Raw genomic sequence first — 25,585 nt, forward strand, 5'->3', positions numbered from 1 at the left:
CCCGCCCCAGTGCGCACCGCGGCCCGCGCTGCCTCTGTCACCAGTGCCGCCGCGGCGCAAGGCCTGCTGGGGAGCGTAGTCCGCGGTGGCACACCACGGGAAGGACTGCAGAGCAAAGGCTGCCGGGAACTGTAGTCTTCGTGAGTGGGAATCCCGGCAGGCGCGATCCCAGGGGCGGGAGCCGAGGTAAAGAGGCGATGTTCGGGAGCCGTGATTTCCGCTGTGATTGCGGTCAGGCCGGGGCCCTGGCACAGGCGAATTGCCGACGGAGTAGCGGGACAGCGCTCAGTGCCGCGGCTGTGGAGATAACAGCTGTGCCGAGGCCATTGAATCCCGTGGCCCTTGTGATTTGCCTGTCCAGTTCAGTGAGCACAGTTATCACCTGCTGTCAGCACACGCCTCGTCAGGTCTTCTAAAATTGGACTAAACCTATTTTTATTTTTTAATGCGTATCACAGTATTCTTGTTCCAGAAGAAAATCACGGGCATGGATCTGTGAACCTTTGTGCGTGTCTATTGCCCTGGGCGTTTTCAGCAGGAGGATGAGGAGGCTTGTGTCTTCTTTGGAGGGGGAGGTGAGCGCTCAGGCTCGGGCAGCGGGAGCGGGAAATGGGGATGGAAGGGCTGTGGGAGCCGGCATCGGCAGCGGGTTTCAAATCCAAGTGACGGTAGAGCTGCTCTGTGGAGTGAGTGAGAGGCAAGGGAGCCGATCCCTGCCGGGCATCCGGAGGCGGCGGGGAGCAGGAAGGGCTGGGTGCTGCTGGTGGGCTGTGTGAGCAGTTGAGATGACACAGCATGGCCACCTGAAGTTTTGAGATGGGGTGCTCCTGGCTACAACTGGTTATCATTAGTGCTGCTTCTCGTTTGGAGTTGGAGTCAAAGCTGCTTTTTTCCTGCCTGGGTGTGACTCTTCTTAGATATTAAACGTTGCATATTGGTAAAAAATCCCTTACTGTGAGGGCGGTAGGGCACTGGCATAGTTTGCCCTGAGAAGCTGTGGTTCCCCCATCACCAGCAGTGTTCAAATCCAGTTTGGGTGGGGGGTCTGAGCAACCAGGTGTAGTGAAAGGTGGCCCTGCCCATGGCGTGGGAGTTGAAACTATATGATTTTTAAGGTCACTTCAAACCAAACAATTCTACAATTCTATTGGGACTGAAGAAGTCTTGCCTGTAACAATGGAAAAATGGTGTCTTGTGGCTGTCACTGGGCTGAGTGCTAATATGTGATTATGCACGTGGGATTGTAATATGGGTGGCTTAAAGCAGAAATCTCATATAAATACACTGTTCCTTCTGGCTTCACTGAGAGTCATGCCTGTCTGTTGGGGGGAATTTCAGTCTGTATTATGTATTCATTTAAATATAAAGATTAGTCTCTGACTAGATGGGGTGGGGGAGAGGCACCCAGAGCTTTGTTTTTCCCCACACCTGTTTTAGCAAATGATTGTCCTGTCCTACACTGTACTCCTGAATTACAGCACCAGCTCATCCTGTCTCTGGGAATTAACTCCATGCTTTACTTTTAAAACCTAAGGGATAAAGTGTAAAAAGAAGCTGACACTTCCTGAATCACTATTATAGTCCTGATAATCAATTGATTTAGAACAATTTTTTGTTCCTTGTTTTCCTTTTTCTGCCTTTCCTGTTACGTTCATTAGGCTGACTCTGTCAGAGCCAGGGTGAGCTTCTGGCACTTGGGGTGAGGAAGGCACAGGCCGCTCTAGCAGCACTTACAATGTCGATATTCTTCCCATTTGTTCACAGTTTGGTATTTCCAGATTCTAGTTGTGTTGTTTAAACTCCTCTCTGAGATGCGAGAGAGGCCCATCATCATTGGGGGGTTTGTTTGTTCAGCTGGATGTTTTCACAGAATCACAGAACTGATGGGTTGGTAAGGACCTCTGGAAGTCATCTAGACCAACCTTGCTGCCAAGGCAGGCACCTAGACCCGGTTGAACAGCAACACGTCCAGGGCGGGTTATCAGTGTCTGTGGAGAGGGAGGAACACTCCATGAACTCCCTGGGCAGTTTGTCCCAACGCTCTGCCACCCTCAAAGTAAAGCAGTTCTGCCTCACGATTAATGGAACCTCATGTGTTTCAGTTTATGGTTATGGTTCCTCGTCTTGTCACTGGGCACCGTTGAAGAGTCTGGCATCATCTTCTTGGCACCTGTTATAAATAAAATCGACCAGATTCGATTTATCAGAAATTTAGAATTTTATTGTGAGACAAAATATCAGTCTCAGAAAGCCACAATTAAAAGGACAGCGTCGAGCCCGGGGTCGGCGCCGGGTGAACAACGATAACACACTCTGCCAGTCTGTTATCCCCCAAGTTCACATCTGGGGTTTGCAGCAGCCTCTTTTTATACACTGGATCGCGGAGAGAGGCCTGAGATGATGTAAGTCCTCCATCTGAAGCAGCTTCGTTAAGTATGCAAGTTTCAGTTCTAAGAGTCTGAATGGATCAGCGGAGGAGGACAATGCTGTCGATGGTCGGTTCCAGGTGTGGTGTAGACATGCTGATTTTGGCCGGAGACCATCTAGATACAGATCTGAAACCATCATCGGGTTCTCCGGGCTATCATCTCTCTGTTCCGTTGCCCTTTGTTTCCTTTCAGCGATTCCTGGCAGTGACAGTCTTCTGTCCTCCTTTCTGGTAATTTCAATCAAGCTCTTTCTGTGTCCCTCCCAAACCTTTTCAGGCTAGGGATATTTTGTATTCTGTTGAATCCCCTTCTTCCCAAGTTAACCCACAAAATGCTAAAACAAAACTTAACTTCTAACATGCTACTTTATACAGGACTTATAATCATACATTCAGTATCACAATTTATATTCTATTAACATGAAGTAACTTCAGAGCAGATGTTACATTCCTTTTAACGCTTTGTAGCCAAAGCATGTTTGTGTCTCTCTCCTGGTAGCTAATGCATGTTTGTGTCTCCCTCCTGGTAATTCTTAATCATGTTATGTCTCGTGCTTCCCCCTCCCTTGTCCTTTCAAGCGAGAGAAATTCCTGCACCTTTTCTGAGCTGCTTAACTCTGAGTTGACTCAGAGTTTGTTGGATTAAGATAAAACTTACATTTATTTAGATGATTTTAAATTTTATCTATCAACACGAATTAACTTTAGGACATATATCACAGCACCCATCTTTGAGATATTTCTACGCATTAACGAAATCCCCTCCCAGTCTTCTCCAGACTGAACAGGCTCAGCGCCCGCAGACTCTCATAAGAGAGATGCTCCAGAGATGGTTTGGATTTTTCTCGTTAAAACCCAGCTCAGCGCCCCCTCGGCGAGGGCGCCGGCGCGTTCCCCCGGCCGCAGTCGTGGGGCGCTGTCCCCCCGCGGGGAGCCCCGGCGGGCCGGGCCGGGCCGGGGGCGCGGGGGCCGGGGCGGGGCGGGGGCCGGGGCCGCGCCATGGGCCGAACGAGGCCCGCTCTGGGCCGCAGCTGCTCCGCGGGGCGGCGGGGCAGCGCCGCCGCCATTCGGGGCCTGTCCGCAGGCCGGGCCGGAGCGGGGAGACGCGTCCGCGGTGAGTTCCGCTGGGCACGGCGGGCTCGGGGATCCGCGTTTCCATACGGCGAGGAACGGGAGAGAGGGCACTCGAGTGTACGGGGGCCGAGGCTGGGGATCGGGCGCCGCCGCAGCGCGGAGGCCGGCAGGAGCCGGGACCTGGCCTGAGCGGCGGACCCGCTGTCGCACATCTGTCCCTGCCTCGGTGTGCAGGTCGTGGGGCATCCCCAGAGCCTTGTCTAACAAACGCTGCAGCCGCTGGACCGCACCCATGGACACCCACGGCTTTGAACCTCGCCTTTCTGCTTCCGGCTAGTAATACCTTCGAGTAATTGCCACAGCACAGGACAAGTTTAAAAAGGCACATGCTGTTTGTTTACTGTCTGCGTTTCTCAGCTATGGCAGAGTGAACCAGTTTCGCTTTCAGTTCTCGGTGCTTCAGCACTTCAAACAGGAGTGGATACGCATTTAAAGGGTTCATAAGCAAAATCGTAGGTTTAAGTTGTATTTAGTCAGAAAGCACTCTCGATACATTGAATTAGGCTTGCTGTTAAAGGCGTTTTACTGTTTGGTTTCTGCGGGGAAAAAAGTATATCGGTGAGGTAAAGTCTGAACATGGTGTTACAACATGGTGAAAATAAGGGGTTTACGTTTTACTCTTTAGTATCAACACAGTTTTTACTTCAAGATATTTTAGCAGTTTACAGTTACATCCTCTAACGATGTGAATTTGTGAAGATTGTACTTTCGGATTAGATGATAGATGTTGTACCTCTTGCAGACTGCTTGTCGGAGACTCATTCTCTTTTCAGTGGTTTTAGTGGGACTCCATTGAAACATTCTGAAGGCCGAGTAAAGTAGATTTTTAAAACAACGTCACTATTAAGTTCAACAAGAAATGGTGCTGATGGAGTTAACCAGAGAAGACTTCATTTAGGTTTTGTCAGTGAGTTTTCATATGGGTGGATTTGTACTTCCATGGGAGCTGGGTTAACTTCTGTGCATCCTGGCGTGTTTTTTAACATGCATTCCTCACTGAAAGAAGTGTTTTCTGTCTGGTTTGAGCTTTCTGGGGTTTTTTTTGTTTGTTTTGGTTTTGTTTTGGTTTGGGGGTGTTTTTTTGTTGTGTTTGTTTGTTGTTGCCGTTGGTAGGGGGCTGAGGGGTTGTTTTCTGAGGGTTTTGTTTGATTTGGGTGGGGGTTGGTTTTTGTGGGGTTTTTTGTTTTGGATTTGGTGGTTGTTTTGGGGGTTTGTTAGTTTTATATGTTTAGGGGTTTTTGTGTGTTTTTGTTTCGGTTTTTTTTTTGCTCTACTCACTTTTATTCCTCAAAAATATTTAAAGTGGTCTGTTTTGGTCACATTTGACACCGGAGCTGGATTTGCAAAGATAATTTCATACAAGTTTTGTGAAAATTGGTGGCTGTGGAAAGGAGAGGGACTTAAATTAGTATCCTCAGTAAGAAATAAGGAGCTTGGTTCACCACTTCATTGGTTCAAGAGACATCAGACAATCTATCCAGCCATTGATGATTATTCCTAGTAGTGTTAACCACCGCAAAACTTAAGATGTTTATCAAATATGAGGCAAGGGTGCTACTCACTCTTGAGTCACAGTTCCCTGAAAGGGGTATGTGAATGGTAAATCATGGACAGCATAGAAGTCTGTGAATTTTAAGGCATGACAGCTGTTAGGATCACAGTTTCAGAACTCTGTCATCAGGGCAGTATGTGAAGAAAAGTCCACAAGTCCCATCTGTGTTGATTTGAAATTACTGTATAAAATTGTTTGGATATTAATAAATTTTAGATTTTCAGACTAGGAGAACATGCAACACACTGTCATGGTTTGAAATTTTGTTGCCAAGGATCTGACTAAAGGCTTCTGAGTTGCCATCTACTCACCAGTTGGAGTAAGCAAGTTAAAGCTTTTTAAACTGGATGCAAACCACAGGTGCACAACCTGAAAACCAGCCAAAAAGGAACTGGTACTCTAAACTGCTGTTGTTACAGACAGGCTCTGTGTTCCTTGGCAAGTAGTACAAAACATGGGATTAGATCTTTAATGTAAGGTGCTCGGTCCTGGTTCTCTGCAGTAGTGAGTCTTTGCTCTGCAAAGAAACAGGTACTGCTGGAGGTCAGTTCCTCCTGCCTGTCTGAGACACTAACTACCCAGTGTCTGAGATAGATTTAGAGACATGCTGCACAATGGGCAAATTGTCAAGAGGTCTTTCAACTTCAAGTTTCCTGGTCTTTATTCCTGCATCAGTATTACTAGGGCTAGTAGACTTAGAAGATGGAAAATAAAGGATGTTCACAATATCTTGCATTTACAGGATTGTGGTTCTGCATTGATGTCAGTTCAGAGTTCCAGTAACATAACCTCATTACTTCTAAAATCATAATACAGCTTTGTGAAATAAGGGAGATACGTCTACTAAAAAAAAAAAAAAAAAAAAAAAGAAAAGAAAGAAAATGTAGTTAAAACACACATTACAGAAGGCAAAAGTCACAAGCCATGAATATTGTCTTTTTAAGAGGTGAAGAATAAGAATATGCAGTGACCAAACCTTCATTGCAGGGCAATTTTTTTATTTCAAATGTGTGGTTAGTTTACATACAATAAATTACATTTTTTTCTAAACTATAGTGTAGGAAATACCAGCAACAATTACATTAAACTAGAAACAAGAATTTTTTTGCTTTATTATCCAGCAGAGATTCTGTGGATGCCCTCTCCCTGGAAGGATTCAAGGCCAGACTGGGTCAGGCTTTGAGTAACCTGGGTGCTGGAAGGTGTCTCAGCCTATGGCACAGGGGTTGGAACTATATGATTTTTAAGGTGCCTTCCAACCCAGATCATGCTGTGATGGTTTTGTTCATGCAGTATCACAACAAAAGATCAGATAGATAATCTAATGTAGTCACTACTTCTAGAGAATGATTCATGCTAAGAGTTACTGTAGTAAAATACATTTGGTTTTACCTGACATGAATGTAATATCCTTCCTCTGCACACTTTGTTAAAAGGAATGCATATGGCTATGCTCTCTCACATAGGACCATATGGAAATTCAGGATGTTGGTTTAACTGGTGGCAGTGTGACTTGTAAGATGCTGACTCACATGACTAAAAATTTGGCTAGGACAGATCCCCTCCTATTGTATTGTAAAGCTTCATTTTTTCTGGTAGCAGACTATTTTCTCCAGGCTGAGACTTTATCCTGTGACTTTAGCATGATGTCTCCCATCAGGGCTGCCTGCAAGCTTGCTGTAAGGTACCTTTAGCTTTAGCATGGGATTGGCTTTGGGGGTTATACCCAGTTACATCCAGATAGGAGCTAGCCCTTTCTGCTGAGAGACCAGGACGAGTGATTGTGTATGGCTGACTGTTCTCTTGGAGGAGAGTAGAGTCTGCAAACAATGTCAGAAGGGTGCAGAAATCAAATGGATTATGTTCTGTGCTTTCAGACCAAAGGCTAAGTCTTGAAAACATGATTCCTGCAACTGTTCACACTGTCCTGAGTGCTCTATATTTATGCTGCCACAGAAAGAAGTGGTTACACTTGGAGGAGAAAAAGCACAGGAAACTCCAAGGACTGAAATGCGCTTGCAGCTGAAGTATCCTCATCATGAATAGGTACAAAACTATCAGACAGCTTGGTGATGGGACGTACGGCTCTGTTCTCCTAGGGAGAAGCATTGAATCTGGAGAGCTAATAGCCATTAAAAAGTAAGTGTTTTCATACGTTACTTAATAATGCATACTCCAGGTTTTTGCTTTCTAGGTCCACATCAACTTGGTTACGCTGGTTTGAGTACTTCACGTTCTGTGCTTTGTAATATGGAGCTGTGTTTGGGCAGCATGAAAAAGTTCCTTGTATCCTCCAAAGCCACAGCAGGGGATGAAGAGGGTGGGATATATATAGGCTTATTGTGTAACAGCACTCTGCTGCTATGTGCAGTCAGACATATGTTTTATGTATTGTTTAGAGTATTCTGCAGTGCTGCTTTAGAATATATGGCTCTTTTGCTGCTGCTTACATGGAACATATATTTTGTAGCCCAGTTTTCAATGGAATATTAATACTGCAGTGATAATTAACACAATTGCTTTCATTGTCCATTGTTGTATCTTTTATGCTATTACATACTGATCTTTTCAGCTTAAGATTTTCTTGAAATTCCTTGAGAAGTTCACTTGATTTTCTCTTCTGCTTCAGCAGTGACCTTAGTTTGTAAATGGCTTATTTGTCCTGGCTATGGTAAGAGACAGCTGTAAAGCATTGCAGGCACCTTCCTGAAATACCGACCATGACCATGACAAGGGACAGGCTTGTCAAAACGGCTTTCAGTACCATGCTGTTTTGTATGAGCAGTCAGTAGCTGGCTTTATCAGCTTTCTAAATCCCCTGTGCTGAGAGTATTTTGCCTGTATCAGATCTTGCTAGAAGCACCTTTAGTTTTCAGTTTGCAATATGGGAAAAACTCAGAAAAATCAGAACAAGCCAGAAGTATTCTCTTAGCTTAAGTGTTAATGCTGGTCCTTTGTTAAAAATGGAATTGGCCTGGTAACTGGGTGCACAAAACAGTAATTGCAAAAACACTGCTAAAAAAAAAAAAATCCAGATCCCTTCACGACATGAAGGGCTTGTGGTTCTTAAACTACTTGTAAGAGCTGATTTCAAACTGGAAACTTGCTACAATAATAAGTAATACTGAATTATCATTAAAAGCAAAGGCTCAGATCTTCAGAGAGTGCCTAACTCCCTCTGAAATCCAGACTCCACTCAGCTGAGTATTTTTATAAGTTTTAATCTCTGATCTTCTGTGGGCATCTATGTGTCAGCCTTCATCCTTTTGGTCCTAAAGCATACAGTTATGTCTAAAGAACTGAGTGGTAATCAAAATGCCTGTGAACACACAGGACCATACGTTACACACAAATACCATGTTCAGAGTTACAATCTGTCTTAGGAGAAAACTGCCACACTTTGTTAGAGCACAGTTGCTTATGCGCTTGAAGGGGAAAGCAGAATTGGAAAAGTAGTTGGCATGATAGATGCGCCTTGCAAGGGAGGGAGAAACATGGGGAGTAGGGGACAAAGGAAAATTTGGATATGCAGCAAGATAGTAAAATTACAGAGAAATCAAAAAATAGAGAAGAGGGACAAGGAGAATATGATAAAATTGGAGACCCAGTGAAGTGATTGGATCCTCATTTGATTTGTTTCAAAACCTTCCTCTGAGTTCTTCATAACTGTTAAAACTATCCTTGTTCTTTTTACAGTTAGACTCTACTCCACCACATTGTTACACCCAAAAGAAAAACAGCATGCCTGGGCTTGTTGAAGGCTCTAAATTATTTTCAGCAAGATAGATGTACAGAAAAATGCAATCCTGTGTAATCCTGTTGTTATTTGACTGTAATTCTATTTGAGTGTGTATTCTAGTAAATCAGCTTGACTATACCTTATCTAGAGATATAAAATCTTTTGACAAAGGAGCTAACATCTTACATTTTGATGGAAGAACTAAATCATTAAGATGCAGTGAGGCTTTTGGTTCTAAGAACAGCTGATGTTTTCAATGCATTAGTCATTACTTTCCCCTCTACTTTTGTAGAATGAAGAGAAAGTTTTATTCCTGGGAGGAGTGCATGAACCTTCGAGAGGTTAAGGTACTTGTTTTGTTCATTGGTTGACTTCAAATTAGATGATCACTGTCACATTTGGGGATAGCATCAAATTCTTTACAACTCTTCTGTCAAAACACTACTCTCAAAGTGAGCTATAGCATATGACATTACAGTTCTGATTCCTGACTCTGCATTGGAAGGGAGTATCGGTAGTCTTATAAAAATGCTTATTGAAATTCTGTAGTCTTACAAAAATCATTTGGTTGTAGAGAGCTGATTCCTCCCTGCACTGTGGGGTGTGTGAGTGAGAGCTTTCCTGTCACAACAGCTGGAGTTGATTGGTGTTTGCTTTTCAGAGCTTGAGAACACATACCCTTTGCACAGCATTAACTTTTCTTTGTGTAATTGTTTCTCTACAGTTGGCTTTGGAACAGACATTTAGCATGAAATTCTGATGCCGATAACACATTGGGGATAGGCTCTAAGGACCTGCTTAATTTATAGTCAGTACTGAAAACATACAGAAAACCTAGGTAATTTTTCTTATGATACCATGTAAAAATGGGCATCAAATACGCTGAAAATCTAAAAAGAAAAGGAAGACCCAAGTTTGCTAGTTTTGGCTAGGGTAGAGTTAGTTTTCTTCATAGCAGCTTCTATGCGTCTGTTTTGGATTTCTGGCCAAAACAGTCTTGACAACTCAGGCATGTTTTAGCTATTGTTGAGCAGTGCTTTCACAACCTCAGGCCTTCTCTGTTTTTCATGCTTCCCTGTCAGTGAGCAGACTGAAGGTGGGCAAAAGGCTGTGAGGGGACACAGCCAGGACAGCTGACCAAAGGGACATCCCATAGAACATTGTGCTGAGCAACAGAAGCTAGGGGAAGGAGAAGCAGGAGACCTTTAGAGTGATGGCATTGGATTCCCAAGTAACCATTATATGTGATGGAGCCCTGCTGGACTGGAGGTGGCTGACCACCTTCCTGTTCATGGGAAGCAACAAATGAATTCCTTATTTTGCTTTGCTTGCGTGCTTTACTTCTGCTTTACCTGTTAGACTGTATCTCAGCCTAGGAGTTGTCTCACTTTCTGCCCTTCTGATTCTTTACCCCATCTCTCTTGGAGGTCTGAACAAGCTGCCCACAAAGGTTAATCCGCAATACCAAGGAAGTCTTTCCAGGATTGCTTTCAGTCCTGTCTCTAACCTGACTGTTGCCAGGTTAAGTGGCAGGAAGCGCAAGAAGAATGTGAATTCTGCCACTGGGAAGTTTCTAACAGAGAAAATGCAATTGTTTTAGTGCTTAGCAGATAGCTATGAATGACCAGCACATTAACTTGTTGCATAGATTGTTTATGTATGTGGTAACACTTGGAGATCTGGTCTTTGTTCTCATTTCTGTCTGATTATTTAAGACACCAAAGAGTTTTTGAAGTTAATCCTTGTGCAACAGTGAAATAAGTTGGGTTGTTTTGTTCTGTTTTTTTTTCTTCTTCACTCTATTAAGACCCTTGTAAAATCCTGTTTGTATTTTCTATTTCTAGTCTTTGAAGAAATTAAACCATGCTAATGTGGTAAAGCTGAAAGAAGTTATCAGGGAAAATGATCATCTGTATTTTGTGTTTGAATACATGAAGGAGAATCTTTATCAGTTAATGAAAGAGAGGTATGTAATAGCATCACGCCTTCCTGATATAAATTCATTATTTGTGTAATGTGCTTTTAACACCCTTGACACTGTTCAAAGGATTTTGGATCATTTGTTTAGGCTTGGATCACTATTGCTTAAAGCTGCAGGCTGTAGTAGGAGTTGTGACTGTCATCTTTGAGCATATCCCAGCCAGTCTAATGAGAGTTTCCAGTGTCTTGTCCCAGACTAGTGTGGTAGGGGAGTAGGGTGTTCTTTTGAGAGGCAGGAACTGTGAGCTTTTAACAGTCCTCACACTGAGGAGGCATTGGACCTAGAACCTCTGATTTCTGTGTAGGTACTGCAGTGGTGCTTTTTTATGAGAGTGGTATCATCACCTTTTCTTTTATGGTTTCCTCAAATAAATGTGTAATAAAAAGTAGTTGGAACAGTAATCAAGAGGTGTCAAATTTTGGATTGCTTCCAGGACTTATTTTTCCTTACAATTTGGACTGACATGACCAAAGACTTGACTATTTCATTTGTCAGAATTCTGAATAAAATCTACCTTCTTGATATTTTCTGGAGCATTAATAAAGTCTTAATTTTAGCCTTTGGGCCATAATAACATCCACCAGAAGATAACTGAGGCCAAAACTTCCTGCTTTGAATTATTTCTCCCTATGGACCATAGTATCAGCCTGGCAGATGAAAATAATCTTCCTTGATTTAACAAAGTACGGTTATTGTTATTTTATGTGGCATTCCCACAGATATATTATACCTTTTAAGCATAAATATACTTACTATGCATGCACAGGTATGGAAAACTGTAATTCAGTTGGGCACATATATATGGATAGATACATAATTATATGATATATAATTACATGGTATGTAATTATATATGTGGATATGTATTATATGAAATCATGACGTTTGAAAAAATGGTTCAAGTCTATAACTGAAACCTATTATCTTTGGGAATTTCACAGAAATGCTTGATATCCTACCTTCTTATGAAAACAAAAACCCCACCTGTGTCTAAAAGTATGCTTTGCATCATACTCTACAGTTTAGCTAGGCCATGGACTTGGTAAATGTTGTGTAAATCAAACCTTTAAGAATGTTATTTATTTCCTTAATTCTTAGTGAAATGGCCAATTTTGTGCCAAGGGACTGTAGAGGAAATAAGAATTTTTTTCGTAGCTAGAAAAGAAAGTAGGCAAATATGAAAAGCAGTTTTATTTGTCATTACTACCTTTTATCTTTGGTTCATTAGATAACATAAGCTAGTGTATGAATTTAATCATTAATATTTATTTCTTCCCTTTTATTCCACAGAAACAAACTGTTCCCTGAGTCTACAGTTAGGAATATTATGTATCAGATCCTGCAAGGGCTTGCATTTATTCATAAGCATGGTAGGTTACGTTTTTGCTATAAATATTCTGAGTTAGAGACAGATAGTGTTTTTTTAAGTTTTTTGATTTATATACAAGCAATTACATTGCTGACTTTAGCAGAAGGAATTAGCAAAAGAATGGCTCTGTATGAGAGATTCTCATACATAGAGGTGAAAACACCTATATTTTATAGTTGTCTAATACTTCATTTTGGAGGTTTGCTCAGTTCCTTTTCTGTAGATTTCAACTTTGACTGTCTGGCAGCTGGCCACTCTCAAACTCGTTGGATGTTAATGAACCCATTTCTTGATAGATTTAAAGGTCCCCTGAGACTGAGAATAAAGAAGAAATGACTCTTTTTCTCAAGATACACGCAGACACCTGAATAAAACACGCATCCTCTGTAAGATACATTTAAAGTAATAAAGTTCAATTGACAAGCAGCTTTAGCTGCCTGGGCTTCCAACTATTATTTACAACAGTGATAAAAGCTAAAGCTGATGTACCAGCCAGTAGTAGCAAGACCCACTTAACTAATAAAAAAACCTCAAACACCTTACTTTAACAAAAGCTTTCTCACTGTTTTATGCGGACCTTTGCAATTCTGTCCTTTAAATACACTGTAGGATCTGTTGCTGGACAGTTCTCTGGGTTGTCAGAAGAGAACTGACATTGGTGGCCAAAGTCCTGGAAGGGAAAGGCTTTATAAGGACCAGCATTACAGTTCACTTGAAATACACATTTAACTGTGTTTTGCAAAATGTTTTCCAGCTTATGACTTTATTTACTCTTCTCATGGGGATTGGATACTCACCTGAAACCTAGCTATAAATTCCAGTCTGTTTCAGTGACATACATAATATGCAAAACCAGAAAATTATGATTGATTTGTGGAAATCTAAGCCAGCTTTTTTCAATAAATTGTCAAATGGATCACAGCCTTTCAGAACAGCTTTTATTGCTATTTAACTTACTATAGCTGTGAAGACTGAACAGTTCAATGTCAAAACTGTTTTTTTCACTGACCTGCTACCACACTAGACTTGTATTTCTACCAAGATGTTGCAAATCTGTAGTTAAGAACACCCGAAAATGTTCGGCAGGCGCAACAGGATGGTATTGTGATGGTATTGTGGCTCACAGTGTAAGAATGAGTGTCCCAAGATTCTCTCCGCAACAGTTTTGGAAAAAATCACATGAACATTTTTTCCCTCTCTGTATTTCTCTGTTCTACTCCTGTGTGGCATAGAAACGCTTGCCAAGTAAACTTCTTACATTCTTTGTCTATCCAAACTCTTAAGCATATTTTTATATTTGAGTACACAACAGATTGCTCTTTTTACAAGTTTGTCATGAAATAAATTGCCTCAAGCATTCTGTTGTTGCCTGTCTGCAGCAAAATACAGAAGTGATTGTACTAAATGCTAAGAACATACTTAATTGCTTTGCCTAAGATTGCTTTAACAAAGAAGCAGTAGTTCAAGCGGGCACCAGAATCTCAAGATCCCTAGGAAGGATGCAGTCTCCTTGTTGTAGATACCTACAGCACTATGTCTTCATTGCTGTTATGCATTAATCTAGCAAACAAAAGCTTATCTAGTTATACTGGACAATGTAGACACATCCTATGTCAATGTTTAGTCCATTGTCTGTGGGAGTAAATTCAAAGCCATGGAAAAAGTAAGCATCTTGGAGTCTCTGAAAAGGAGCTCGGAGCTCCGGTAAGGTGCTACAGTGGGAGCTGTATCTAGGAACGGTGATTCAGATGCTTGCAAGAAAGAAACACAAGGACAAGATTTCTGGGGTAATGGTGGAAGCAAATTTCAGAACAGTAGTCAGTGACATTCCAGCCCTCTTCTCTCCTTTGTATTGAAAGAACTCTTGCCAGACATTTATTCATATTCAGTTTTTGCTGAATGCAGGGAGCACTAAAAAAATACACTGAGATCCTCTTACATGGTGTTGAGTAGTTGAGTGCTTGCAGATTATGTTCTCAGGTTTAAAAAGAAGTTCAAAGTGCAAAAAACCCACTGGTTTTAATTTATGTTCTGTTTAAAATAACATTTTATGTAACTGATTGATAACTTCATTGGACAGTTTCCAGTTAGAATGAAACTAGCATTAAAATGGTGGAATTTTTTTTTATGTTAGAGAAGTGTCACTTGAAAGAGAGCTGTCTGAATAAATGTTCTGAATTGTTATAAGATAGCCAAGTTGTGCGTATTGTTCTTCACAATGTACCTGAACAATGCTGTACTGATCAGCTCTGCTGATCACATAAGACTTTGATGTGTTTTTAGCTTCAATGCTAAGAACTAAAGCAAAACAATCCAGTTGGAAAATAAAGGATACAGCTCTGAGTTACATTGCAGTCCACAACAGTATTTCATTTGAATTTCAGGGTTCTTTCACAGGGACTTGAAACCTGAAAACCTGCTTTGCATGGGACCGGAACTTGTGAAAATTGCAGATTTTGGCTTAGCCCGAGAAATCCGATCTCGACCTCCTTACACAGATTACGTATCCACAAGATGGTAAGTGCTAGTACTCACCTGCATTGTAGGAACTTGGAATCAACACTTGAAAGTAGTACAGTACTGAATTTGTGCCAATTGTTACACTACTTTTGATGCTTCCTCTTTATGAAACTTTTATTTAAGCTTGGTGTAATTTGAAAAGCTTCAGTTAGTGTAAGGCAGTTTACAGATAGCAGCACAGGAGCAGAGAGGGAGTATGGTAAGGCAGGTAGGAACATGCTAGGATTGCTGTGTCAGAAAGGTGTAAGAGTTTACAGAAGCTTACGTAGCTTTAATCAAAAAGGAAAAAAGTACAGGAGAGGAGGTTTTTAAAGAATGTTTGCTCTCAGTAGCAAAGAATGAAGAGGTGAGCAATTTCATGTATGTTTGAATTGTCTTGATTGTTGGGATTTACTTTTCTTTCTCTTCCCTACAGGTACAGGGCTCCTGAAGTACTTCTGAGATCCACCTGCTATAGTTCTCCAATAGATATTTGGGCTGTTGGTTGCATAATGGCAGAAGTTTACACGCTGAGGCCTCTCTTCCCAGGCGCCAGTGAAATTGATACTATATTCAAAATTTGCCAAGTCTTAGGGACGCCAAAAAAGGTAGCTGAAGTGATATTCCAGACTGCAGTAATCCTGGAGCTGTTCTACAGTAAACAATGGCACAGTAGCAGTAAGCATAAAAATAATAATTTTTCCTGCTTACTGTTAATTTATGATATTGAGCTCAGATATAATAAACTAAATTAAAACTTACTTCCTGTGCAGTAAGCATTTCTGTGCAGTAATTATGCCATAAAAGCTGATAACATAGAGGAGGAAAAATAGACCCCTGCAGAGCAAAGAAAGTCCTCAGACTGTGATTTCATTAGGTGGGAATTTTTCTCTTGTACATTGCATATAAACCTATGGTTTAAGATGCTAAAAATTAGGATTATGGCAAGATTCCTATTTCCTGATTCCATTTGTGCCCTTGACTCTGTCAGATGTACATCAAGAGTCACCTCTCACCAGAGGTTTGAGGTGAAGGTTTTTAGTGACGTATTCAATATAAGACCAGAGTAAGCTGGACGTGGTCTGTTACTGGTAGAATATGTGTGTTTAAGCACTGATACTTTATGGCTGAATGTCTGTTGTGTTTGGAAATCTTTTCTTCCAGAATGACTGGCCTGAAGGGTACCAACTTTCAGCTTCCATGAATTTTCGCTGGCCTCACTGTGTGCCTAACAACCTAAAAACTCTCATACCTAATGCTAGCAGTGAAGCAGTGCAGCTCATGAGAGACATGCTGCAGTGGGACCCCAAAAAGCGGCCAACAGCTAGTCAGGTTTGATTTTGTTTTCTTTTTCTCTGCTTGTGATTTCTTTCTGTTACAGCAAGGAATAGTTATTTAGCAGTTGCTCAGGGGTGCAGGAGAAGAGGAGAATCCAATAACAATTTACAAGACAAAGGAGGGTAGTCAAGAGAGAGTGATCAATCTTTTGCATGAAACATCAGCTGTTTGGGCTATGTGCTCAGTAGTCAAAGGTGTGACTGCAGCGTGTGAATACACTTGAATTTAGTGTAGTCCAGTCACTTTGAATAGCAGCAGAGTGAAGGTAGGACGTATGGCTGGAGGCTGTGATGCTGTTCTTTAATTGTGCACCGCAGAATGACAGGAATCTGGTTCAACCACCTTTCCCTAGGCAACCTGTGCCAGTGCTCAGTTACTCTGAGTAAAGTGTTTCTTGATGTTCAGAAGGAGTTTTCCTGTGTTTCAGTTTGTGCCCACTGGCACTGGGTTCTCTTGAAAAGAGACTTGCTCAAGCTTCTTTGCCGTTTTCCTTCTGGGTTTTGGCATACTTTGATAAGATCCTCAAGAGCCTTCTCCAGGCTGAACAGTCACAACTCTCTGTCTTTGCTCATATGTGAGATGCTCCAGTCCCTTAATCACCTTTGTGGCCCTTTGCTGGACCCTCCCCATCTCTCTCGTCTACTGGGGAGGCCAAAACTGGACACAGCAGCCTCACCTGTGCTGAACAGAGGGGAGGGATCACCACTCTTGGCCTGCTGGCAGCACTCCTGCTCAGGCAGCCCGGGCGTTAGTCTTATTTGCAGCAAGGGTGTATTTGGTAGCGCTTCCATGTTCAACTTGGTGTCTACCAGGTCCTTTCCTGCAGAGCTGCTTTCCCAGTAGTTGACCCCAGCATGTACTGGTGCATGTGGTTTTTCCTTCCCAGGATTTGGTATTTATCCTCTTTGACTTGATGAAGTTCCTGTCAGCCCATTTCAGCAGCCTGCTGAAAGCCTGCAGGGTGGCAGCACAACCAACCAGTGTGTCACCCCCCCCTTCCACTTGTCAGCAGACGTGCTGAGGGTGCGCTCTGCACCCCCAGCGACATAACTAAGGGAGGTTTTGGATAAGTATTTGCCCCAATATTGATCTCTGGGGAGCACAGATACTTCCTGGCCTCCAACCAGGACTTTTTTCCACTGTTTGCCAACCTTTGGGCGTTTCAGTTAGCTGTTAGTTCACCTCGCTCTCTGTTCCTCCAGCCCCGTGTTGCCTGGGTAAGGCTTGCTTTTGCAGGGCAGCCTCAGCTGCATGCAAATGCATTGCAGATGTGTTCCAACATCCTGCACATAAGCATTGCCCAGGTCATCAGTATTACACGTATAGATGATGGTAGCCAGTGGTTTTGATTAGTACTCAACTTAATACAATGAGCAGGGCACTTTTTTGATTCTGGATTCAAATCTGACACTTGACTTCAGGGGCCATAGCTGAATTTTCGTGATTTAATTAGATCTTCAGTACAAACTGCAATAAAAAGCTTGAAATTTAATTTAAACAGTTAAAAAGTGAGGTAAGTTTAAGAACTCTCAAAGGTAATGAAGAACAAAAAAACACTGTAACAGTATTAAGAACATTAACAATTTTTTTACAGTAAAGTACAAATAGAGTGATGAATCTGAGCTTTTAGAAAGTTTTTGCAGTAAGAAGTCTTCGGCAAGGGAAGATGAGTATGCCTGAAACAGCAAGATAGATTAATTGCCTTTACTGACAACCTCTTAATTACTTGTAAGACAGGATAAAAGTACTTTTACTAACTTTACTAACTTTTCAGAAAAAGTTGAGGCTAGTTTCCATAAGGGTTGTATTTCTTTCATTTAATTCAGTCTCAGAAATGGAAAGTGGAAGAGATGGGATGTCTCTTGGGGTCACTGAGTTTTGCTGACTGAATCTGTAATGGTGAGGGAGATGTGTTTGCATATGCACACATGAAGAGACAGCATATAATGAAACATGCCTTTAGATGCCATACACCTTGTTAACTATCTTAATTCTGCAGAACCTTTCCTTCTGTTCTAGTTCACAGAGGATTTGATAACTCAGTATGTCTTGAAACTTCTCTACTATTGCAACATTTTTTTGAAGTGGATTGTGCTCACTATAATCTAGTGTTGAGAGATGGGTCTTCTGCTGTTTCTTACCCCAGTAAAAAAAAGGAAATTAAACTTGTACTGACACATAGGACTGGGGAAATGAAAACTTTGGTTTTCTAAGCCTAACATCTTTATTACTTTTTAGGCACTTCGATATTCATATTTCCAGGTTGGGCATGCCCTGGGCATTCAGGAACTGGGAAAACAAAAGGAATTGCATAATAAATCATCTCTGCATATTAAGCCTGTCCCTCCAGCACAGCCCCCTCCGAAACCTCATGCCCGAATTTCATCAAGGCCTTTTCAACAAAGCCAGTCTTCTCAGCACGTGGTGTACGCATGTAAGACAGACAACTCTGGGGCTGAGCACAATAACTACTTACAGGAGGACAAGTCTAACCAGGTTCTTCTGCCTGCAATTCACAATAAGGTTCCTCAGCAGGTAAAGGTTCATCTAGCATATAACAAGCTTTCTGATACACTGCCTAACTTTTTTCCTTGCATTACTTTTTCTTGTTCTCTTTCAAGGTTCTTGTACTTCACTAAAAGGACAGGGAATGGAACTAAAAAACTGTTCCAACATTCCAACTTCCTGCTAGAAACTGGAAGTTCCTCAATTGAAATCTAAATCCAGTTGCTGTAAAACAAGCAAGTCAATTTCTCATTTTAGAGCCATTTTGTGCTTCTCTTTTTTGTAAAGCACCACTTACAGGATGACACTGATTTCATATGAATAAAAAGGATGTACAGTGTTCAGAATATTAATGGGACTGATTCCAGAGAGAAAAGTATTAAGCTAAATAGTATTGAAATGAGGGAGGCTTAACCATTGCCTTCATCCCTTTAAGGCATCCAATTTATTGACGGGGAATAATAGTCACTTTGGTCTTCCATACTGGACTTGGAAACCAACAGATTCTTCTTGCAGCATGAGAATGTAACCTTTCTGTCTACTAATGAGGAGACTGGATTCATAAAATATGTGATGAGAGCAGACTGTGAATGCTGCTGCTACAGGGTCAGTCATAAGAGGGTCTGTACTGGCCAGCATCACACACAGTCAAAATGTCCTGCTGAGCCTGAATGACCGTAAAGACACAAATTTGTACCTGTGCTGTCTTGCAAGAGAAAAACAAAATTAAATGTCTAGACACAGATAAGCATTCATGCAGTTTTGCACTCCCAACATGGGTTTAAAGGTAAAAATTAAACATAAGGTAATGGTTTGGAGGTGCATACTGAAACATGAATCGAGTTGGAATTGAGATCCAAGAAATTTCTTCTTCTGTCAGTTCAAGAGGCTTTATTACGGGACAAAGTGCAGAAATATATAACAATGTCAGCAGGCTACAGATTGTGTTCTTAGCATGTTTAATGGAAGTTGAAGATTGTGTTACAACTCTACTACCACTATTACTCTTTGAGATAGAGGAAAAAAGGTCCTCTTTTTTACTGTCACCTAGTTTGTGGTCTAAGCATGTGGGTTTGTTTCTTTTCAATCTTTATAACAGAAAACGTCTGCTGGATGTGAGAATATAAATGGTGAACTTAAACCAAAACCTAGGCGAAGATGGGGACATCTTCCCAGGACAGTTAAGAGTTCTGAAGACTGGGATGACTTGGAAGACCTTGATTTCAGCTCTTCCATCATGAGAATGGACTTGAAAAACAAGAAGAGGCAGAATGATGAGACTCTTTGCAGGTAAGGGATTTTTTATGTGTATGTGCTGTTTGGTCTATTTCTTTGGCCTTTTTCTTAGTAATGTTGCTCTTCCTGCCTTCTTTGTATCTAGAAATTTATATCTGTACAATTTAGTGTTTTCTTTTTTTCCCCCACTGAAAATGATCCCCAAATTAATTTTTGAATATATACTTTCAATTTCACATGTGGACCATTTTGACATATTCCACATATACAAACTGTTTTGGATAAGTCTGTGCTGCAGTTTCCATGGATGATAGACAGAAGAGAGAAACTTACTGAGTGATCTATAAAAACTTTAAAAGCAGTATATAAGGGAACTAGAAGTATAAATCTGATTTTCAGGGGCACTTGTATGACTTTGGGTTGATAATATTCCCTGTTGTCTGTGTGTTTATGGTGTAGCAAACACATTATAAGGAAACGATTCCTGGAGATGGGGTGGAGTAAAGAAAGCCAGCTGTGAATAAATGTGCTATAAGAATTGGACTGTATGTACTAATTTTTGAATTACAGATTTGAAAGCATTTTGGACCTGAAGCCTTTGGATGCTGCAGGCTCTGGCAGCAGTGCACGAACTTCCCATGGGACCTTTTTGCGGCAGGACACTCCCACATTGCGAGTTTCAGCAGCAAAGCAACACTACTTGAACCATTCTAGGTATCGACCTGGTTAGTAAAAAATGCTTTCCTTTTCTTCCTGCAATTCCAACAGAAGTATGAAATAGTCATTGGTACATTAGCTCTTATCCTTTGAACTTGTGGAGGTGGGCTACTGCTCAAAGAACATGAGGACAGAAAGAACTTTCCTAATGTAGATGGCCATGACACAAACTACATTCTGATAGTCTAGCAAGTGAGAAGTGCTGCTTACAAACAAGGGGACAGGATTGTTGGTACTTCTTCCTCCTGATGGTTACTCATACACTTGGAAGTGCATTAGAAAATGTCTGCATATGGGCCAAAACTATTCCCTGTCTCGCTAAAAAGTAGAATACTGATCTTCTGGTCTGGAAAAGGAAGTACCATGTGCTTACATCATGAGCGTACAATACCATGAACAAGAGGTGAACTACTAGTGGGAATACGCTTTGCTGTAGTTTGGAGTTAAGTAAAATGCAGATCCATGTCTCCATAGAGAATTACATGCCTGTCTTCATGATAACCTCTACTATTCTGACACCAGTGCTGGGGCAGGATGAAGTGCAGGAGGCAGATAGCATGTCTGCCAGTATTTAAAATGATATGAATATGAAAGTGTTCTTTCTCATAAATTCTGTTCATAAAGGTAATGTTAGCTATTTATTCACTACTTCAAAATTGTTTAAGTAAACTAGAAAGTATTGTGACAGCAAACTCAGTCTTTTTTCCTGAAACAATTAATTGTTGACTTTTGTTTAAATAATTGGTGAGTTTCAAATCGTATCACTTAGATAGAGTTTTGGTAGCTAAAATTTGTTTTACTAGAGGAGATTTTAAAACACATTGATCCCAAGACTGCTTTAGCCGTATCATAAATTGTGAGTGCATCCTTGAACGTTAGGTACCCTGCTTAAGTATGGGATCTGAGTTAAATACAAATACTAGGCGTCATCTGAACTACAGTGCAAACTGTTTGCATACTCTGAGGTTTCAGTAGAGACACCAAAGAAGAGTACAGCACTGTGAGAAATGGAATTGCTGTTATTGCGTTCCAGGTTATCTTGTTGCTGTTAGGCTTTTATAGGAAGCACAAATTTCATGTACATAGCAAGGTTCACTTCCTGTGATGTGAGAATATTTGTGGCCTTGACGTAAAGACCCTGTCCTGTGATATAAGCAGCCATTGATGTTAGTGGAACTACTTACATTGTCATGTTTGCAGGATTAGGGCTAGTTACAGCATTCCTGTATTATGAGAGCATGAAGAGTGACTCAGAGAGTTACTGAGATGGAGAGGTTTTGGTTAAGTTGAACCAGATATCTGCTCTAAGATTGTGCATCAGGTGGAATGAATGCAGGCCTGTGTGGCAACAGGGATTTTAGTGAAGTAATCTTTGCATTTTTGCAATATAGGAATAAGCACCAGGAATAGCATAGTCTCCACTTCAAACAAAGAGTCTGTTCCATCTAATCACTGGCCCGGTTCTGGTTTGTCTGGGAAAACTTCTGTTTTGGGAGGAAGTACTACCAACAGGATGAATTCAGGTAAGAAGGTGTGCTTATCACTCGAGGAATTATGATATGTGATGTTTGTACAATCCCCCACCAGGGTATTTTGGAGTCATCCATTTCCAAAACATTGTCAGCTCTGAAGATAGCTGCTAACCCTGTCCTTTCTTTATGTTAAAATCAGTTATGAGCACTCTTCTTTGGGAGACTGCCTTAAACTGAAACATAGTCATTTTTCTAATAAATGCATGCAAGTCTGAGGTACCCCATACATAGAAGGTTGGACAGCTTAGGTCTGTTCAACTTGAAATACTTCATCTTGCTTTCAGTTTCCCTCTTCAGTTTCTTTAAGTCATGCTTTCTGGTTTCAAAATTATTTTAGTCCACCTGATGCATAAATGGCTGTCATTACAGGAGGAAGCTGGCATAAATTGAACTAGTCATATGCATTACTCTCATTATATGAATTAAGCAAAGAAAATCTATAGTTATGTCTTTCAGTTGATGTTGTTTAAAATAATGTAATAATTATAGTTTAAAAAATTAAGACAAAAAGCAAAACTCTTCAATTTTTGTTCTTCAGGGGTTTTTTGGCATTTGGTATTTCAGGTATTTAATCACTGTTGTTTGAGTTAAAGTAATTAATTTGTAGATTTTTACATTAGTTTTCATCAGCTATAACATGTTGATAACACAGTGATGTTTTTAGATTGTATCTATGTATTTCATCTCTAAACTCTGGCTTCAGGTTTTCATGTGACACAGTTCTGCAGTGCCATACTTCTTTTGAATATGTTCTTTTGAAAGTGTTTTATTGCCAAAGTTTGTGTTGAATCTTGGCCCAAAGAAGCATTTTGGCCCTCTAGAAACTCAGGTTAAAAAACCGCAACAAAACAAAGTTTTGGATGCAATTTAATCAGAAAATTGTTCTTTAAAGAATCAAGATGGGAGGACACTGTAAATAGCTAAACTACATGAGAACCTTTATATACGTAACACATCTCCTTCCTGGCTCTTTTACAAGTTTTTGCTTCTTTTGTAGCAGCATAGGATGTAATTAGATTTTTCTCTTTTTTATTTATTACCATAATTTCCCACAATAGGCTTTGCCACTGCTCTAGTACAGCATAGGCATATGTATGATGGCTCTGCTCTGTGCATGATATCTTGTTCAGTGTTCCTCTTTGCTACAACTCTAGACTGTTTTGTTCCATTTCTGTGGCTTATCCTGCAGATCAGTCAAATCTCTTCCTGCTCATCTTAGGGACAAGTTTTGTAGCTGGCTCTCAAAATTTGAAATGTGAATCTTTTTAAGTTGTGAAATGTGAAACATGTTTAAGTTGTGCTCTCATGGGCTGCACTAAGAGCTTTGTGTAGCACCAAAGCCCCAGACTCACTACATAGGAACCGAAAGTCAGTATATTCTTAGCACACAGTTGCTGAAAGTCAAACAAGATAATTCCAACTAAAATGCTAAGTGTTAGAAGCTTTGAGAAACCTTGAAAAAGATGACATGTCAGGGAGAATTGCCATTCTCCCCAGGTACAACTTGTACCTGTTTTCCATTCATCTCTAATGCAGTCTGATGCTGACAGTCTGCAGGTGTATATATAGGAGCTGTGGATTTCAAGTGTCTTCAGTTAAGTTATTGTTTTGATCAGTCCATGATCAGGCTTGGTCTAGAACAAAATCCCTCTGGGCACATCTTTGTCACCTGTTGACAGTGTGGGAGATCTTTTGTGTTCAGGCGTTCCTCGCTGTTTCTTTCAGGGCCCGTAGGATCAAGCAGTCTAACGAGTGCTTATGTCCCTTCATTTCTGAAGAAGGAAGTAGGTTCTGCTGGGCAGAGGGTTCAGTTAGCACCAGTTGTGGATCCATCTTCCGGTAGGTCCAGCACTAAAGTCCTCTTGGTCCCTTGGTCAGTACTCCAGCAATGCTGTATGTATGCAGCACTGAACTACTTTGCTTTGCTTTATTTTATTTGTCAGTATCTGACTCACTGGAAGTGTTGTTTGTAACCTTGCAGAACTTCATACGAAGAGGAATTTGGTTTGTGTTTACTTTTGTTTATTAAATACGTGGGTTTATCTACAGCTTATTTCAGTGGGATCTAGAGGTTGGTGTGAGAGCTGGCACAGAATTCACACTTGTCAAATCAGTGATGTAAATACTCTTTGTCTGCTAAGGTTTTAGGGATTGGATCCACTGCTGCTCCACATCAGCAAACTTTGTTTAAAAAGGAAGCTTATTTCCTGAAGAAGTAAGGATCTGGACCTGCACCCAGTTGTTGTTCAGTATGGACAGCTCTCACTGAACCTTTGTATCACAGAATTCTTTTGTCCCTTAGATTTTGCATCTGTGACATCAGTCAGACCCCTTCTTGGATGGCCGTCGTTCAGTTCACCTACCAAAAGCTCGCCGAGGTTAATGCCTCTCCCGCCAGCAGCGGAACCGATCCACGGGCGCATTGACTGGTCCGCGAAGTACGGCGCTCACCGGTGACCTGGGAAATATCCTCTGACCAGGGCGTGCTTCCCAGGACATGGTGGCCAACGTGAGACCATTTCATACTGGTTTAAATACCTGGACAATTAAAAGGAGCACATCTTCCATGAATGAGACATTTTGAAGGTTTTTTTTTTTAACTGGAGGTTTTTTAATCTGATTGCATTCAGATTAATGCAGTACATCTGCATTAATCTGAATGCAATCTTGTACCTTTTTGTATAAAAATATTTTGTTATATTCTTGGGTCCAGTTATTTTCATAAAAGTGATACATTTTGTATATAAGGCTTAGGGGGTTTGGCATTTTTATACAACAAATTTTTATAATGAACTTTTAAAAAATTAACTTTTTTTATTAGATTCAGCATTTTTATAGAAGTGGATAAAAAACCCACGGTGCAATATTGCAGTGAAGGAGAAGTACTGAGGAAGGGGCATTCATTAGACATTTTCTAAAGTTTATGTGCTAATTGAGGCTGTGTAATTTCAAGCGATGCCACGTCTCAGTGCCACACTTCTGTTGTTCTATGCTCATTGCTTCATACTGACATCAGAGGAGTGAGTGACTTAACAGTCTAAACTCTCCTTTGCAGTCACTGAGAGACTGCTGAAAGATAGTGAGAGGCACCTTTTTTAATTTATTTTTGCCTTTAAAAGATTTTTTGTTGGACTGCTATTCAGATTTACCAAATCTGAGGACTCTTGTTTGGTGAAGGGCAAATACTCTCCTGTAGATCCATTTTCTGACACAATGTTCCTTTTTCCTGCTTAAAAGTTATTTTTTGGCATTGTTCACTATGAAATAGAATGTGAACCTACCTCTGTTAAATTCATGTAAATGGTCTAATGATTTCTAAGGAGAAAAAGCAGATTCTGTTTATTCTTTTTCTTTTGTTGAGAATGAAAGAGCTGAAGACATGTTAAAGACCGTATTGACAATAAATTACTAAAACTCATAAAACTGGTTTCAGAGTAACAAAATATTAATGATATGCCAGCAACATAGTTTAGGGAAACAAGATCTATGCGGCTGATTTACTTTTCAAAACTGTTTTAAATCGCTGCTGTTTTAAATCACTGTAGGGAAAAAAGC

General features: G+C 40.9%; 1 protein-coding gene across 4 annotated transcripts; it reads left to right on the forward strand.

The window, feature by feature from the left end:
• Positions 1 to 76: 76 nt before the first annotated feature.
• Positions 77 to 25,457, forward strand: CILK1 (ciliogenesis associated kinase 1). 4 transcript variants are annotated; one of them, XM_040058624.2, is made up of 14 exons: positions 77 to 575; positions 7,071 to 7,253; positions 9,146 to 9,200; positions 10,698 to 10,819; positions 12,125 to 12,204; positions 14,588 to 14,720; positions 15,139 to 15,310; positions 15,867 to 16,034; positions 18,279 to 18,575; positions 19,645 to 19,835; positions 20,352 to 20,506; positions 21,890 to 22,021; positions 23,756 to 23,869; positions 24,333 to 25,457. In XM_040058624.2, exons 2-14 carry the CDS (start codon positions 7,153 to 7,155, stop codon positions 24,485 to 24,487), a joined length of 1,875 nt encoding a protein of 624 aa, XP_039914558.1. In that variant the 5' UTR covers positions 77 to 575; positions 7,071 to 7,152; the 3' UTR covers positions 24,488 to 25,457. The 4 variants fall into 4 exon arrangements, with proteins under 4 accessions (XP_039914558.1, XP_039914557.1, XP_039914559.1 ...); XM_040058623.2 differs by lacking the exon at positions 77 to 575 and adding an exon at positions 3,439 to 3,542 and having other exon boundaries at positions 6,992 to 7,253; XM_040058625.2 differs by lacking the exon at positions 77 to 575 and adding an exon at positions 3,455 to 3,542.
• The last annotated feature ends 128 nt before the right edge of the window (positions 25,458 to 25,585 follow it).

Source organism: Hirundo rustica, chromosome 3, assembly GCF_015227805.2.
Source record: "Hirundo rustica isolate bHirRus1 chromosome 3, bHirRus1.pri.v3, whole genome shotgun sequence".
Lineage (NCBI taxonomy): Eukaryota > Metazoa > Chordata > Aves > Passeriformes > Hirundinidae > Hirundo > Hirundo rustica.

What these genes read in the sequence shown, in the direction of transcription:
- CILK1 (XM_040058624.2), top strand. Translation starts at nt 7,153, where the DNA reads ATGAATAGGTACAAAACTATCAGACAGCTTGGTGATGGGACGTACGGC. An exon ending in TCTTAGGGACGCCAAAAAAG is followed by an intron (nt 15,311 to 15,866) that starts GTAGCTGAAGTG and finishes CTTTTCTTCCAG; the next exon opens with AATGACTGGCCTGAAGGGTA. An exon ending in AATGATGAGACTCTTTGCAG is followed by an intron (nt 19,836 to 20,351) that starts GTAAGGGATTTT and finishes TTTGAATTACAG; the next exon opens with ATTTGAAAGCATTTTGGACC.